Below are 16,853 nucleotides of genomic sequence, written 5' to 3'. Positions count from 1 at the left end.
ACCATATGCATGGGGCCTACAATCTACGCGGTCGATCCCGCTTACGTGTGTATGTATATATGTGTGTGTGTGTGTATATATATATATATATATATATGTATATACAGTGGGTTCCGCATAATTGCATAATCTCCGTGCAAATAGACTATTAGTCAATTACCTGATCTAGTCATCTACAGTGGGTTCCGCGTAATTGCATAGTCTCCGTGCAAATAGACTATTAGTCAATTACCCGATCTAGTCGTTTACAATGGGTTCCGCGTAATTGCATAATCTCCGTGCAAATAGACTATTAGTCAATTACCCGATCTAGCAGTGGGTTCCGCATAATTGCATAATCTCTGTGCAAATAGACTATTAGTCAATTACCCGATCTAGTCATTTACACGAAAGGTTGTAACTGGTTTGCTCAGTTGATACTGCACATTACGGCAATCTCGTAAAATAGCCCGATCATGTATGTATACACTGGCTACACCACTTCATTCCGTTTAATACTAAACTGGTATCCGTTGCCCCGGAACGAAGTAGTGTAAACAGTGTACATTTGACCGGGCTATTTTGCAAGATTACGCTCATACTGTCACGGACCAGTGTCATATTTAATGGCCTAACAAAGTATTACCTGAACAAAAGTAATTTGATTTGTTCCTAAATAAAAGAATATGACTGTTTTTCATTTTTCCTTCATACATTTGTTACGATAAACGATGGATCAGGAGTAAATTCCCACCAGTAATAGTCAAACATAGAAGACCCAACTAAACCATAAATATGCTTTCCCTTCTTGGTGATATAAATGTTCGGTCGCAAAAATAGACAACTGTTACCAGCCAATAATTTTTGTGACACTAAAGTCATAATTATGGTATAGGCTAGACATTTTAAATAAAAAAAAATATATATACATTGTATATAAAAAATATAATATAATGTCCCAAGTTAACGACAAAAAATAAATATCGAAAACAACTGATTTTAAATGTGTTCAATTTAATAAAGCACTAATAACTTCAGACACATGGTTAAACATAAATAAAACAAACATTTTCTTTTGCATTTAGCCAATTCATCAATATTAAATTAGAACAAACAGTAAATATAACTAAATTATAATGTCAGGTTTCACATTTGTAATGTTCACTTTTGTGTAGTCATTAACTTCACGGAATCCAGTTAATGTGTTCTGTGATTTTGGTCTGCCGGCGGTTATTAGCAGCGGTAGCTTCACACACGTCTTCAAGTTTATACAATAACTGAAAGTGATCACAGTTACTTTCACCAAAGTATCTTCGCAGTGTGGATAAAGCACTCCTTGCTTCACCCGCTGTCACTGGTAAAACAAACTCGTCATCGTCGTTGTCACCCTCGTCACCAGCAGTTTCCTGTTGTGGAGGACGAAACTTGCTGCATATATATTTCCTCATCTGTCGGCAAAGTGTAGCATTCAAGCTGTTCATCTTTGTTCACATATACTCTGTGAATTCCTCATCGGTCATTCCAGGTAGAGGGGTAATCTCTTCGTGTTCATCACTAGTTGAATCCCCCTTTCCTGTAACAGTTTCTGATGGTAGTTTCTGTCACCGCTATCTAGGATCTTGCCAGTAGGTGTATGGCGTCAAGAATCTGAAGGTTTTTTTACATGTTCATTAGCTGTTATATCGGTGTCTCGGTCGATGTCGTCTATGATTTTCTTTACTACATGCCGTCTGTAGTGGCCCTTCAAATTTCGGATTATTCCCTGATCACATGGCTGTAGTACCGATGTTCTAGGCGGCAGGAAAACCAATTCAACATTGTCCAGTCTGTCGGCGCTGTCAGCTGGGTGGGCAGCACAGTTGTCTACTAACAGCAACACCTTTCTCTGCTGAGCTGCCATATCCCTGTTGAATCCTTTCATCCATTCTCTCCAAATCTCTCCAGTCATCCATGCACTAGGATTGTTTCTGTACACTATAGGTAGACTTTTCACTCCCCTAAAACACCTTGGGTCCTTGCTTTTTCCTATTACAAGTAATTTATGCTTATCATTCTCCGACATGTTGCATGCCACCAGCACTATAACTCTCTCCATTTGCTTCTTACTACCACTGACCGTTTCAGATTTGTTTTTTAATGTTCCGTCTGGTAATGCTCTGTAATACACACCGGTTTCATTGGCGTTGTAGATGTCATCAGGTGCATATTTCTGCAGTAATCCGGGTAACACAGTTGTTGTCCAGTTATCAGCGGCATTGATGTCAGCATCTTTCTTTTCACCATGTAACTTCTTGTATACTATGTTGTTTCTTTTCTTCCATCTTGACAACCACCCTGTGGTTGGATGGAAATCTTCTTTATCAAGGTGTTTAGCGAAATCTTTGGCTTTCTCTGCTAAGATAGGCCCAGACAGTGGGATATCTTTTACTCGAGCGTGGTCAAACCAATCTGTTAGGGCACCCTCGACGTCAGCTGCCTTTCCGGACTTTTGTCATTTTCTCACCGGATTGGCATTTGACTCGAACATTGATCTGATGTCCTCTCGTTTGGCGGAAATTCTGCAAATTTGGGACGGGGAACAACCAAATTTCTTCGCAACTTCAGTCTGGGAGATCTTTTGGTCCAAAAGTTTAACCGCTTCGTATTTGTCTCCTAGTGAAAAATTGCATCTCTTGCGTTTCATAGCCATTTCTCCGATCGAAAAATTGTGCATTCCATGTGTCCATATTTAAAAGTAAAAGCCATAAAGAGACCCTTGTGAAAATGAGTTGTTTTACTAATTAGGCCCTAATCAGTTGATTGCTCATTAATACCCGTAGTAATTTTCAAACAAACAGCTATTTTTCTTTTGTCACTTTATTTTATTTAAAGTATACTTGTAATACAAAATTACCACCCCAGCTCTTTGATTGTCCTTTATTATGTATCTATTAGCTAACATAAACAACAATAAAAACAGTTATCTCACACAAGAAAATTTGTGAATGAACTAAACAATTAACCAGCATGTACCACTCGTTTTACACGCACGCACACACACACACACACACACACGTATCCGTCTATCTACAGTATATCAAATAGCAAGTTCGAGAAATGATTTACATACATTGTATGTTTCCATACTAACAAAGAAACTGTGAAAAAGCAAAATGTCGACATTATATTAACAATACTTTTCAGAAAAAAAGAAGAGAAAAACCCTCCACCCCCAAAACAAACAAAATCAAAAACACTAAAGCATAAGTTTGATTAGTGCTATGGTCCAGGGGCCTAATTCACAAAGGTCTCTTAGGCTCTGCTAGACAACAAAGCATCCTCTTTGCAAGTCTTTTAGCATTGCACTACGAGATCGCAAGGTTGCGAATGGGAATGGGAACTCTATTTACGTACCCATATCCACAGAGGTTCAGGCACGCCCACCCCGGACTTAGCCTCTTAGCGAGAGTTTAGTGAATTAGGCCCCTGGTTTTAAACTTTATTGACGTGATCAAAATAATCACCAAATTAGTTTCTAAACTAGCGACTCAACTTACTTTCCTCTTGTATGGTATGTAGTATGGTTACTTCCTCCAGTAAACCACCAAAATTTCTCATTCTACCTATGACAGTGAGTTGTCTGAAAATTGAATTTACAGTCTTTAATGAGAGAGTATATGTATAACGCACAATAATTAAACCAGGAGGATCAGCTTCTTGGAAGATTAAGTAAGTTCAGTTTAAGACATTTGTGAGATAGTGCACACTCTCAATAATTAAACCTGGTGATAACAAGAACAGGTCACGAAGTCATGATTCTTGGAAGAAGAAAAAAGTGAACGTTTAAACAGGTCGGTAAAATTAAAAAGAAGGAAATATTATTCAAACTCTGACTTTATATGGCAATAATTTGCATCCATTCTTTTGCATGTATGTCCCCACTACCACAAAATAAATAAATTAATTAATATATATATATATATATAAATAAAAATGATAAAAGAAAACAAGTGTACAGTATATATGTATTTTAAAAAACAATTTAAAGAAATAATTATCCTTTTACATGTTTCAATCTTTACTTATCTTCCTTATCTTACTTAACTTACTTATATATAATAATATTGTGTTTCCATACTAAAAAAGAAACTGTGAAACAGACTATACCGACCATATACCATTATTATAAAGAGAGGCGTTAAGAAAATGACAAATTTAAAAAGCAATATGTCAACATTATATTAACAATATTTTTCAGAAAAAAAAAGAGACAAACCCTCCACCCCCAAACATACAAAATCAAAAACACGAAAGCATAACTTTGATTAGTACTATGGTCCTGGGGCCTAATTCACAAAGGTCTTTTAGGCTCTGTTAGACAACAAAGCATCCTCTTTGAAAGTCTTTTAGCATTGCACTACGAGATCGCAAAGTTGCAAGAGTTTAGTGAATTAGGCCCCTGGTTTTAAACTTTATAGACGTGATCAACATAATCACCAAATTAGTTTCTAAATTAGCGACTCAACTTACTTTCCTCTTTTATTGTTGGCAAACGTCTGACTCTCTTGAGTAGGCCACCGAAGTGTCGACGTCTACCTATGGCATCCAGTTTTCTGAAAATTGAATTTAGTCTTTAATGAGAGAGTATATGTATAACACACAATAATTAAACCAGAAGGATCAGCTTCTTGCAAGATTAAGTAAGTTAGTTCAGTTTATGACATTTGTGAGATAGTGCACATTCTCAAAATAAACAAGTTAAAACTAAGGGCTGTTGATAACAAGAACGGTTTATGTCCCGAAGTCATGATTTCTAGAAGAAGAAAAAAGTTATATGATATAAAACAATTCAGAAAAATTTAAAAGAAGGAAATATTATTCAAACTCTGAATTTATATGGCAATAATTTGCATCCATTCTTTTGCATTATGTCCCCACTACCACAAAATAAATTAATTAATTAAACAAATATATATATATATATATATATATATATATTTTTTTTTAAATAATAAGACAAGAATTAAGAATTGTCAACCCCCGCACCCGCACCCACCCCCCACGTTCCTAGTGCTGGAGCAAAACCTGGAATTCAGACAAAAATTATTCAAATATTCTGTCATAATGTACTAACCTTAAACATGAGACCTTTTTACCATGCATTTCCATCATTCTACCCCCAAAATTAGTTGTAATCCATGTAAAATGTATAGTGATTGGTTTCGAAACCTATATACATGTAGCTGTTTGGTAGTAATACTAACATGAATAAATGTTCTTATCCAGATTCACGCATTTTTGTTTAATTCAGGCAAAAGCCCCTCGCCCCTCTCCTCCCCTCACCAAAAATGGTAACTTGTACGCCTATAGCGAAAACAATACTGTGTACAAGTGTGTACGTCAAATCTGTTTGTGTAAATCGCTGACACAAACTATTATACAATATATAATCAATTTGGTGTGAGAATATAATATTCTATGGATATCTGATCTGAAATAAAATGTTTCATTATTACTGTTGATCTTGATATGTAAATTCAACATACTCTGTTTTTACACATTTTGTTTGGGGGGGGGGGGGGGGGGGGGGCATCTCAACCCGATATTGGTAGTTTTAAGGAATAAATGGTTTAAGGGTTTGTAAATTTTTCTATTAAGACATTTATTTAAACTACAACAAATCTGATGTTAATTGCGCAAACTGTGCTCTAGAAATCAAACGTCAAACAAAAGAGAATAGTGGACTGCCATCATTTGTGGAATCAATGATCGTAACAATTTCTGATTGTCAGATCCAATATATTTAACTGGATACTTACTGGTGAAGATCCTCCCAACTTCGGACCTTTTTAATCCACCTGTATTGCACATGGTATGTGATTTCAGAATCCTCCTGCAGTAAAAATAATGATAATGACAGTTAATAGTAATAAAAACAAACATTCTGATAGTACTGCTAAAGCAGTAAATGTTGCCTACTGAGTCAAATAAATGTTCATATCTTTTAAATTCAATGGCCGTACCTATCTGAAAACTGGGTACATTGCCATGAAAGTTTCTCTTTCTCTGTAACAATATGCTATATACAAAATTTCATCTCAATATCTTCAGGCATTGCACAAAACAAATAAAATAATAATAAAAGCCCCAAAAACACATTTTCATATCTCCTCAGTTCACGGGTCATAACTGTCAAAATGGGTAAATCGCTATAAATTTCACACTTAATCTGTAACAGTACATGATAAAGCTATACATAAAATTTCAGCTCAGTATCTCAAGGTATTGTGAAAACAAAAACATTCAGACAACTATATGTGGGACAGACGGACGTACAGACAGAAGGACGGTGATGAAATATATAGTCTCGTCCGGTTGGACCGGTAGGGGACTAATAATAAATCCGAAGAACATGATTACATTACTGATTATTATTGTAATAATGTAATAATAAACAAAAAAATAATGAACACGTTTTGCTCTTAGGTCTCGCTACACAGATGTCATCTGTCATTGAAATCCATGTTAAATTGTCCAACTTCAAACGAAGATTGCCAATAGAACATACACCACTGCGAACATACATTATATAAGCATTTATTTTCACTCCAAAATTGAGAACATTTCCGTCTCAGTTTTTTGCTATATGACCGCATCTGGCTATAGTACCGGTCCGAACAGGTGGTTCATTAACCGATTCACTCCGCTGTACACCCATGTCCCAAAAGGTCGATGCACAATATTACAAAATAACATGGGTAAAATACAGCCAGAAGGCTTACCATTAAACATACATAGTGTTTCAATTATTCACCATTTCCTAAAAGTGAATATGTGAACCATAACATGTGTCACAATTAGGAACTATAGTGGACCGTGATGAATGAATCTCTCACCCGGAAGTGATCTGTGTAGTGAGACCTTAAAGTCTAGTGACAGATTTTGTCAAACTTGGTTTGAAGTCAATTTGATAATTTGGGTCATTTACACCATGAAAAGCTACACTAGACCAGTGTAACTTATGAACTCTAAACAATACACCAAAAGATAGATGCACCATACCATCAAATAAAACTTCATATCACATTGTTACTCCTTGGTCATCCACACAATAGATGGCCATCAAACAAACAGCCACTATATGGTAATGTATGACCTTGTTGGTAGTTCTGATATAGGGAACATACAAAGAAGCTAATTATCTAGTCAGTTCATTAAAAATATTAGTTTTCATCGATTGTTGCTATGGGCAACAATTGTTTCATAGTGAAGTGTTGAAATCCTGGTTTTTTCTGTATATTTCTGCATGAAGATCCACACATTATTAATGGCAGATACCAGTTCTACTTTTATAGTAGAATACTATGTTATATATTCACAATACCATCAAAACTGTTTGTCACTATGACTGTACATTCGAAAAAAAATAATTAAGCACAAAATAACAGAAATTAGAGTGAATTTGGATATTGACCTTGTGACCTTGAATTTTGACCTTTTACACTCAGATCAATTTATATATTACATGTAAGAACACTAGAATATAGATTTTGACACACACACACACCCCTAAAAAATAAAAATACTGAAAATAAATAAAATTAACGTTTGCAATATTTACCGAAATAGGGCCCCCATAAGCTTGGCTCATATCCACATCGATGAAATTACCGTTTATAAGGATGCTACACTAAAATAGTACATTTTCATTTTGACAGACAGACATACACACACAGACAGACACACACACACACACACACACACACACACAATTTTGTGTAAAAAAACATTTAAAACAACGAGTGCTCCACAAGAAAAGTACTGCCCTATTGGAAATACAAGACCCCAAAAAAACAAAAACAAAAAACAAACCCCCAAACATTCGACACATTAAGTGTTGAAGGGGCTGGACATAGCCCAGTGGTAGAACATTCGACTGATGCACAGTCGGTCTGGGATCAATCCCAACCCGTGGGCCCATTAGCTAGTACTAAACTAAATAACTTCCGGCTGGTCAAAGTTGGAGGTGCAGCGAACGTTTAATAGAGCAGTTAATACCACAAGTCCTGTGATTGGTGATAAATGTGAGTGTGTATGTTATGCAAAAAAATTGTTTCATCACAGCAAAAAAATTATTCAATTTTATTTCATCTAGTACCACTGTGTTAAGTAACCTTGTGCTTGAAACATGTATAGGGTACCTGTAAAAAAAAAGAACTCACACTAGGGTAGTCGTAGACGCTACCTGTACATATCTGAAAGTAGCAGTTTCACCCCAACCCATTTTTTTCTGATTCACTTTAATGGTGAGGGATGGTACTGTTTATATCCGTGGTGTATATGTCGATTAATACGCTGCATGTACAAGTTTTAGCCACATATGTTACTATTGTCGTCTATGGGATTTCATTTGGTTGTATACACCCATTAGGCTATTTCGCGTTAATACCTTCCAGGGTTTATGGTTAGATAAAATGATGATGGACAAACAAAAGAAACATTTGACATATTAAAGTGCTGAAGGGGCGGGACATATCCTCGTCGCAAAGGTTAGGACTCTCTACACAGTTGACATCTGGGTGGGAGTTCCACTACAGTTCCTAATTGTGACATTGGTTGCTGTTCATATATTCACTTCTAGTAATTGGGGAAGAATTAAATCAATTGGGGTTTTTCAATTATAAGCCTTCTTACTAGATTTTGCCCATGTTATTTTGTAGTATTGTGCATTGACATTTTTGCGACATGGGTGTATAGTAAAGAGCCGGTGGTTGTTAATGGATTCCTGAACAAGCTGTTCTGACCGGTACTACCGCCAGATGCGGTCATATAGCTAAAGATGGAGACGGAAATGGTCTCAATTTTGGAGTGAAAAATAAATGCTTATATAATGTCTGTTCGCAAATGTTTATGTTGCTAGTGCCAACGAGAACCCGTTCTATTGCCAATCTTCATTTAAAGTTGGTCAATTTAACATGGATTTCGATGGTAGATGACATCTGTGTAATACGACCATACCTCAAAATGTGTGTGTGTAGCCAATAAATTGGTTATACAATTTTAAGTTCTCTGGGACCTGCATGGATTCATTATAAGAAAATACGTACCTGGGAAGGCTGCCAGCCTGGAACTATTCTAAAATGTTAAAAAAATATTGGCATTTAGTTTCAAACGTCTAGCAATTTTCGATAATAAAAATGTAGAAAACAAGCTATTGCCTGCTAACTGACTTAATATTAACATTTTTGGAAGAGAAAAAAAAAGAGAAAAAGAAGACGATTTCAGTGTGAATAGTAACACCATCAGCTCACTTTTATAAAATGCTGGAAATCCATGTGTACGTAATGCGTAGTGCGTGGTGCGTAAACAACAGTTTGTACAGAAATCAATTGAAGCGCTTCCGTGTACGCAATGCGTGATGCGTAATGCATTTATTCCCGAACTCCTCGGTGATCACGCAAACAATACGGACACAGGAAGTAGAGAAATCAAGAATGACTTCAATGCAAAAAGGAAAAATATATACTCGCCCAAAAAAGAAAAAGAAAAAATGCATACATGAATCTAGACAATTTTCTTATACATCTTTATTTTACAACCATTTCATCGACTTAATAAGACCTTTACGAACTCTAAATTTCATTCATATGGTGATTGTTATAGGTATGATGCTCCATTTAACACAAACGTTACTTAGCAATAACATTACTGGGCACTGTGTCGTTGAAGTCCACGTGCCTGAATAACTGCTCTGCACCTCCTGTATAAGTTGACTGTATAAATATCTGTATTCGAACCTGTGGTATTCTTGCCCATTCGTCTTGCAATACATCCTGAAGTTGCTGAAGCGTTTGAGATGGTGGTTGTCACGTTGTCGCACTCGTCGATCAAGGTCATCCCAAAGATGCTCAATCAGGTTTAAATCTAGCGATCTCGATGGCCATGGTAGCACATTTATGTTCTGGTTCCGTAGAAAATCCATGGTGACACGTGCTGTATGAGGCCTGGCATTATCCTGCTGGAACAGTTGTTGCGTATTGTTTGCGCCGATACCCTACGTAGATCAGGCACATTGGCAGCAGTTTCTGTTGCTGTGACAGTCCGATGACGTAGATGGAAAACCCGGATGTACCTATCCTGACCTGCAGCAGTGATACGTTGTCTACCAGACTGTGGTCGATCTCGTGTTGATCCTTGTTGTTGATACCGTTCCCATCGACGTGAAAATGACGCGCAACTGCTGACCGAGACTCATCAGACTCCAAACGTCCAATGGCAATGTTTTGAGATTCTTGGTCTAGTCTTGGCATATCAAAATGTGCTCAGATAGCAACCAACTTTAAATGTTTCACCAATACCCAATAACATCGTTGATGATTTCCTCAATTTTCACGTGCGTGATGCTTGCACACTTTCCACACGCAATTTGCAAGCAAATTTTATGAAACTCAATGTGCTGAACACTTCAAAGTAATTCAAATTGTCCCTTTTTGGCAATAGATTGTATTCTCAAACCAAATAACAGTAACATTTTAGAGATTAAATACTATTTCAACAAGTAACTTCAAAATAATTGATATTCCAAAAACAAAATCACCTATGCGTTTATTTTTTGGGAGAGTATATTATAGACAAAAACCAATAACATCCAACTAAAACATAAATGTGTCTGGATTGCTTATGTATCATGCAGTTTAGTATACTTTGGAATACTGTAGGTGTCCTTTTTAAAAGTTACACCCCCTCCCCCTATAAAAATCACGCAAATACCACAAATATATTACATGTTTTATGTTACGTAATTATAATTCCAAGTATTTTACATTTATCTTATGTGTAATGTTTAAAAGGGTAGATAATAACTTAGAATCCTGTTTGTAATCTTCTTCCAAAAGGACAAACAAGCTTCACGCATATGAATATATACACATACATGGAAACGGTCAAAACGCAGTACGCACTACTCACTACGCATCACGCGCACATAGAAAGAAAAACAAAATGTGAAATATGCAGTGCAGCTTTTTACAGACTGTTAATGGATTGTGAAGATAAAGAATAAAGGACTACATTTCAACATTGGACGTAAGCTGTGACTTCATGTCCACCAATCAAAACCTTACTTGCAGAATCCTGCCAGTGATTTAAAAAGAAACAACTCTAGTATCCCCAATGAGAGGGTAACATTTCGTCGCCACTTCATGGGCTAATATTGCCATCAGATATTGGAGGGGGGGGGGTTATTTCTCAGCATACAAGCCAAAAAACCACGGGCGAGTATTTCAGTGGCCGCAGTGTGTGAACTATCCAATACGTACGGGGTGGGTATAAAGTCTTCCTTGCTGCATTCAAAATTATTTAAATTATTTATATAAAAAAAAAAGTGGAACCTTCAGTTTTACATTTCTTCTTTTTTCTTTTTTTAAAGGGGTTTTAAGGCATTCGTAATTCACACGAAACATGTATACCCTCAGAATAATTCGGAATGTTTTCAAATTATTTTTAAATCACTGGCAGAATTCTGCAAGTAAGGTTTTGATTAGTGGACATGAGGTCCAACTGGCTGGTGTTAGATCCACCTGTAATAGTGGAGCTAATTTTAATTAGATTGTTTTAAAATAAAAAATAATGATAAATAAATTAATTAAAAAATAGTAATAATACAATATATATACATAAACCAAAAAACCACAATTGATCTTTGAATTTTATTTTATTACTATTGATTATTATTTTATCAAATTATTATTATTATTATTACTATTATTTAGTAGTTCACTTTTGTTTCTTAGTTTGTTATTATTATTTTAATAAATATAATATAAATTAATATATGTTTTCTAAGTTCAGCGTCATTTATGTCCATACCTCGAGGGTCTAAAGATATGTCTTATGAATCGTCTGAATCGCTCCATTTTTATTATTACCAATAACGCTATTGAACGTCATAACTATTGTTTATCCGGACAACCGACTACCTAACTAACGGTGACACTTAGTTTAAGAGCGGGAAGGGTAATCTTACCCCAGCCGTCCAATACACACACACACACACACACACACACACACACACACACCACACACACACACACACACACACACACACACACACACACACACACACACACACACACATATACATACATACATACATGGAAGAAGACGCTTACGGTACCACATATAGCAACTGAAATTATAGATGTACATGTATACACGGATTTAGATTGTCTAATAATTAATTAATTTGTCCTATAATAAGACAAGGAGTCAGGATGTCTATTAGGTCAAACAAAATAAATGTCTGGTCTCTGTTCAGCGCGCCCCAATAATGAATAATGAAGTTAAATATCCCACAAATGCACCCAGAAACATCTTGAATTAAAACAACAACAACAACACACACACACACACACAAAAGCGGGGAAAAAATACAACATCTTTATTCGCAATAGATAAAAAGACACATTTTTATCTATTGCAAATAAAGATGTTGTATTTTGTTGGGTGCCCAGCCATGTTGGTATTAGGGGTAATGAAAAGGCAGATTCAGCTGCCAAGTCTGTTTTGAATTTGCCTCATGCCACGGTTGGTGTACCGTATACTGATTTTAAATATAGTATTAACAAATTTATCTTTTCGACTTGGCAACATGATTGGGACGGTGTGGTTGCGAACAAGCTTCATACCATCAAGCCAGTCTTATAGACAGTGCAGGAAGGATGAGATTGACTTGTGTCGTGCCTGCATCGGTCATACTTACTTGTGTGAGCACTGTCAGTGTACTCAGACTGTGCGCCACATTTTGGTGGAGTGTAAGCATTTGCCTGTAATTCGAAAAGATTTGGTCAAACAAATGTGATGGAATCATTTCGATTCCAGAAATTATTTTACAATTTTTACGTGATACTGAATTTTATTATAAATTTTAATTATATCTATCTGTGATATTTGTATTTTTACACAGTCCTTTACACTGTGTTTTTATTTAACTGTTGAATTTTTATATTGATGTTGATCATCACTTTGTTTTTCCCATTACCATAGTTTGACTCCCAATAGCCGATGTATTTTTCGTGCTAAGGTGTCGTTAAACATTCATTCATTCAATGTGGCATGTAATCGGAGGAGGGGATTTGTTTACCAAAATGAGTTACATGTTCTATTCCTACCCTCACTCCAAAAGAAAAAAACAAAAAAAACACCCAATAATTTTAATAATTATTTACCGTTATGCTACCCACAACTGATACTGCCCTCCCCCCTTTCCTCTGCCCCATTTTTCTGACCTTGGTATAAGGGTACGTCTATTCTTATCATCGGAACGAGTACTACAGTTGCCATGCCTTCACCCCCAGTATGGCCATTTTTGGAATAACCTTATAAATGTAGAACGGTATTATAGTGAATTACACGAACCTTGGAACAGAATACACACGGACCACCAGTGTGATGACTATTTCTCCAATTTGATGATCCGTGCATTCCAGACGCCTGAGGGGGGGTGGGGTGGGGGAATGTAGCCGGGCCCAGTGGTAAAGAGTTCACTTGTTGCGCGGTCGTCGTACTGTGATCTATCTCCGTCGGTGAGCCCAGTGGGCTATTTCTCGTTCCAGCCAGTGTACCACGAGTGGTATATCAAAGGCTGTTGTATGGCTATCCTGTCTGGGATGATGCATATTTTTATTTTTATTTAAAAAAAAAAAAAAAAAATTGGGGGGGGGAGTCATGGTGGAGGAGGTTTGGGTTGGTGGGGCGGAGGATAAAGCCTGTAAAATGTGATATAGTATGTTTTTGGTCGGACAAGCAACTGTTCCCCCACCCACCCCAATCGACATCGCACATAAACCTGGTACTCCTGTTTTAATATTGATGACAGAAAAAAGAAGTACATGCTACATGGATGATCCAGTAGTAGCAGCGATGGTTTATGTGTGTGTGTCTCTCCCCCCCCCCCATATGCCACCCCCACCCCCAACACACACACACTTTTTGGCAGCTTCCTACTACGCCACTGCTGGGGTAGCCTAATATTTTTTCTTTAAATATATTTGCATTAATGGTTACTGGTTACACTGATTCATTTTTGAACGACAGGGCCGTAGCTAGGATTTTTTGGTTTGGGGGGGGGGGGGGGGAACTGAGTAGTTAATAGTTTAAAAGTCCTTAAATGGTTAAGAAGAGAATTTTCTTTAAGTTTCTAAAAAAAAATTCTGTGCCCCCCCTTCAACCAGTGATCCATAACTGGTTCAAAAAAGGCCATGGTTTGTGCTATCCTTCCTGTGGAAAGCGCAAATAAAAGATCCCTTGCTGCTAATCGAAAAGAGTAGCCCATGTAGTGGCGACAGCGGGTTTCCTCTCAAAATCTGTGTGGTCCTTAACCATATGTCTGACGCCATGTACCCGTAAATAAAATGTGTTGAGTGCGTCGTTAAATAAAACATTTCTTTCTTTCTTTAAAAATCACCCCTAAAAATGTAGTTAATATTATTTTCCAGAGTGGAAGGGGAAAAAAGAACATAAACAAAGGTTTATCGACAACCAAAAGGTTTTGTTGTTGTTTTTAACTGTTTTACGTGGGTGTCTAATGTAGTAAGGACAACATGTTTTTTAATGAAGAAGAGGAAGGGCATAAAAAAATAATAATAATACCAAAACAAATTAAGACTTATGATAGGGGGACAGAAAAATTAAGAGGAAGGATAAACATGACGAAAGAATAGTTTCTATCCAAATGGTGGGTGTTTCAAAGGTGTAAGATACGTATACTAGAACTTGTGTTATTTGTAAGTACAATGGGTTTGGAAACAATAACAAGAGGAATAGAGAAATAATACTTTTAAATTACTAAAGTTGTAAATTAGACCATTTACTTGTGAACTGGTCTTCTCTTCTGACAATATGAATCTTTCAATATTTCTGTGATACTTTATTATATTTACAACTTCAATAAAATTTAGAGAATGATTTGCATATTTACAACTATAAATGTACCGTTTCACTATTAAAATTAAATGATTTAATAAAATACTTAAGTGTGGACCTCCAAGTAGTATAACACATACGTGTACATGTATATCTAAATTCAAGGTAGTAAGTACCTGTTTTCATGTCAAACCCATTTTTAAAGTTCATTCTAGCTGTAACAGTAACTATTGGAGCTGGGCGGTATACCATTGGGTATCGGTATCATGTCAGTACCGATTTACTGTATCGAGCAAATGTCAAAATTCTGAAATTTCGGCATTGAAAAATGTTTCTCGCCATTTAATATAACACTTAACAGTATACCTAATGAACGCAAAATGGGTTGGGGATAAATCAAACGAGAGCCTTGTGTATGGAATTTTGTTTAGGTGAAATTTGCGGGTGAGCGTTATCTCAGGGCTTGGTGGCGCAATGGTTAAGCAATCAGACTAGAGCCTGGTAGGTACTGGGTTCGAATCCCCGTCGAGGCATGATATTTTTAATCCAGATACCGACTCCAAACCCCAAGTCCGAGTGAGTGCTCCGCAATGCTCAATGGGTAGGTGTAAACCATTTGCACCGACCAGTGATCCATAACTGGTTCAACAAAGGCCATGGTTTGTCACCGTTTGTGCTGTCCTGCCTGTAAGAAGTGCAAATAAAAGATCCCTTGCTGCCTATCGTAAAAGAGTAGCCTATGTGACGACAGCGGGTTTCCTCTAAAAACAGTGTCAAAATGACCATATGTTTGACGTCCAATAGGCGATGATAAGATAAAAAAATCAATGTGCTCTAGTGGCGTGATTAAATAAAAGAAACATACTTTACTTTATCTCAGGCATGCATTTAAAGTTGAGTATACTGAAAATATCAGTATTAATATTGTGTGTATACAAATACCGTACCGATACAGAGGTAAATCACCCCCAAAATACCGATACCGATCCTCAAATTTTAATACCACCAAGCTCTAGTAACTATCCCAACACCGTATCAAAATAATCAAGACAATGTCTTACAACATCGTTCAAAAAAAATAAAAAAAAAAAAAAAAAAATCTAGTCACAGGCACTTAATAATCGTCATAATGATTAACGTTTGGTCCCCTGCACCAGCACCCGCTTAATGTAGCAGACGCTCCGACTCACTCCATCCAACTTGGCCAGTGCTAACGTGTTGCGCAGTCGAGATCCTTGTCGATCCCCACCAGTGGGACTATTTCTTGTTCGAGCTACTAAGGCAGTGGTATATGCTATCATATATGGGGGGGGGGGGGGGGGGGGGGGGGGGCATAATTATAAATAATAAATAATACTATTGAAGTGAAAATTGAGATTTTATTTTGATTTGTTTTGAGGGGTTGGTGAGTGGGTGAGGGATATAGCCTATAACAGCGGCCGCAGAGTGTATTTGAAAGGTGTGTGTTGGGGGGGGGGGGGGGGGGGGCGGGTCGGTTAAATCATCAGATGAAAAGACATATATATATAAGGGCCTGGGCCGGCACCTGCTTCCCCGAGAAGATTTTTAATTTCGGGTTTAAAATGTCACATTTTCGGCCTTCTGAACAACAGCTCTAGGTAAAACCTTTACGTAAGTTCCTTTTGCAAATCACGTAACACATTTATTTAACAAAGCATATCGCAGACGAATCAACCAACGATCGTTTGTAAGATCTGTGGTACAAACGCACAATGGTGCATGTATGGCTACTGGTGAAAAAAGGCATATTTCATTATGGGGTGTTTCCTCAAGTCATATTAAATGGATAAAATTAGTATGTAAATATATTTGACATAAAAAAAAAAAAAAAATTGAAAAAACCCCCAAAAGGAATGTTTTTCCCAAATCAAATTGTATGTATTAACATTGAAAAAAAACCCAAACATGAACATATAATACATTTTAGCGACATTTTGACAAATTTAACGAAG

General features: G+C 36.7%; 2 protein-coding genes across 2 annotated transcripts in view; one reads left to right on the top strand and one right to left on the bottom strand.

Moving 5' to 3' along the window:
• Positions 1-16,853, top strand: part of LOC121389743 (TPR repeat-containing protein DDB_G0287407-like) — a 78,335-nt gene that overhangs the window by 30,525 nt on the left and 30,957 nt on the right. The window lies entirely within an intron of this gene.
• LOC121390626 lies at positions 4,088-11,044 on the bottom strand. The gene is made up of 4 exons (XM_041522491.1): positions 9,756-11,044; positions 9,066-9,093; positions 5,778-5,851; positions 4,088-4,571 (listed from the first exon to the last, which is right to left on the bottom strand). Exons 1-4 carry the CDS (start codon positions 9,938-9,940, stop codon positions 4,472-4,474), a joined length of 387 nt encoding a protein of 128 aa, XP_041378425.1. The 5' UTR covers positions 9,941-11,044; the 3' UTR covers positions 4,088-4,471.

This window comes from Gigantopelta aegis, chromosome 15, assembly GCF_016097555.1.
Source record: "Gigantopelta aegis isolate Gae_Host chromosome 15, Gae_host_genome, whole genome shotgun sequence".
In the NCBI taxonomy this organism is placed as follows: domain Eukaryota; kingdom Metazoa; phylum Mollusca; class Gastropoda; order Neomphalida; family Peltospiridae; genus Gigantopelta; species Gigantopelta aegis.
This window is presented reverse-complemented; position numbering and strand designations above follow the sequence as displayed.

Excerpts from the sequence above, each read along its gene's own strand:
- LOC121390626 (XM_041522491.1), bottom strand. The coding sequence starts at position 9,940 with ATGGATTTTCTACGGAACCAGAACATAAATGTGCTACCATGGCCATCG. Across the intron at positions 5,852-9,065 it reads CAGGCTGGCAGCCTTCCCAG|GAGGATTCTGAAATCACATA; the intron begins GTACGTATTTTC and ends TTTTTACTGCAG. Across the intron at positions 4,572-5,777 it reads AGTTGGGAGGATCTTCACCA|AAAACTGGATGCCATAGGTA; the intron begins GTAAGTATCCAG and ends TTCAATTTTCAG.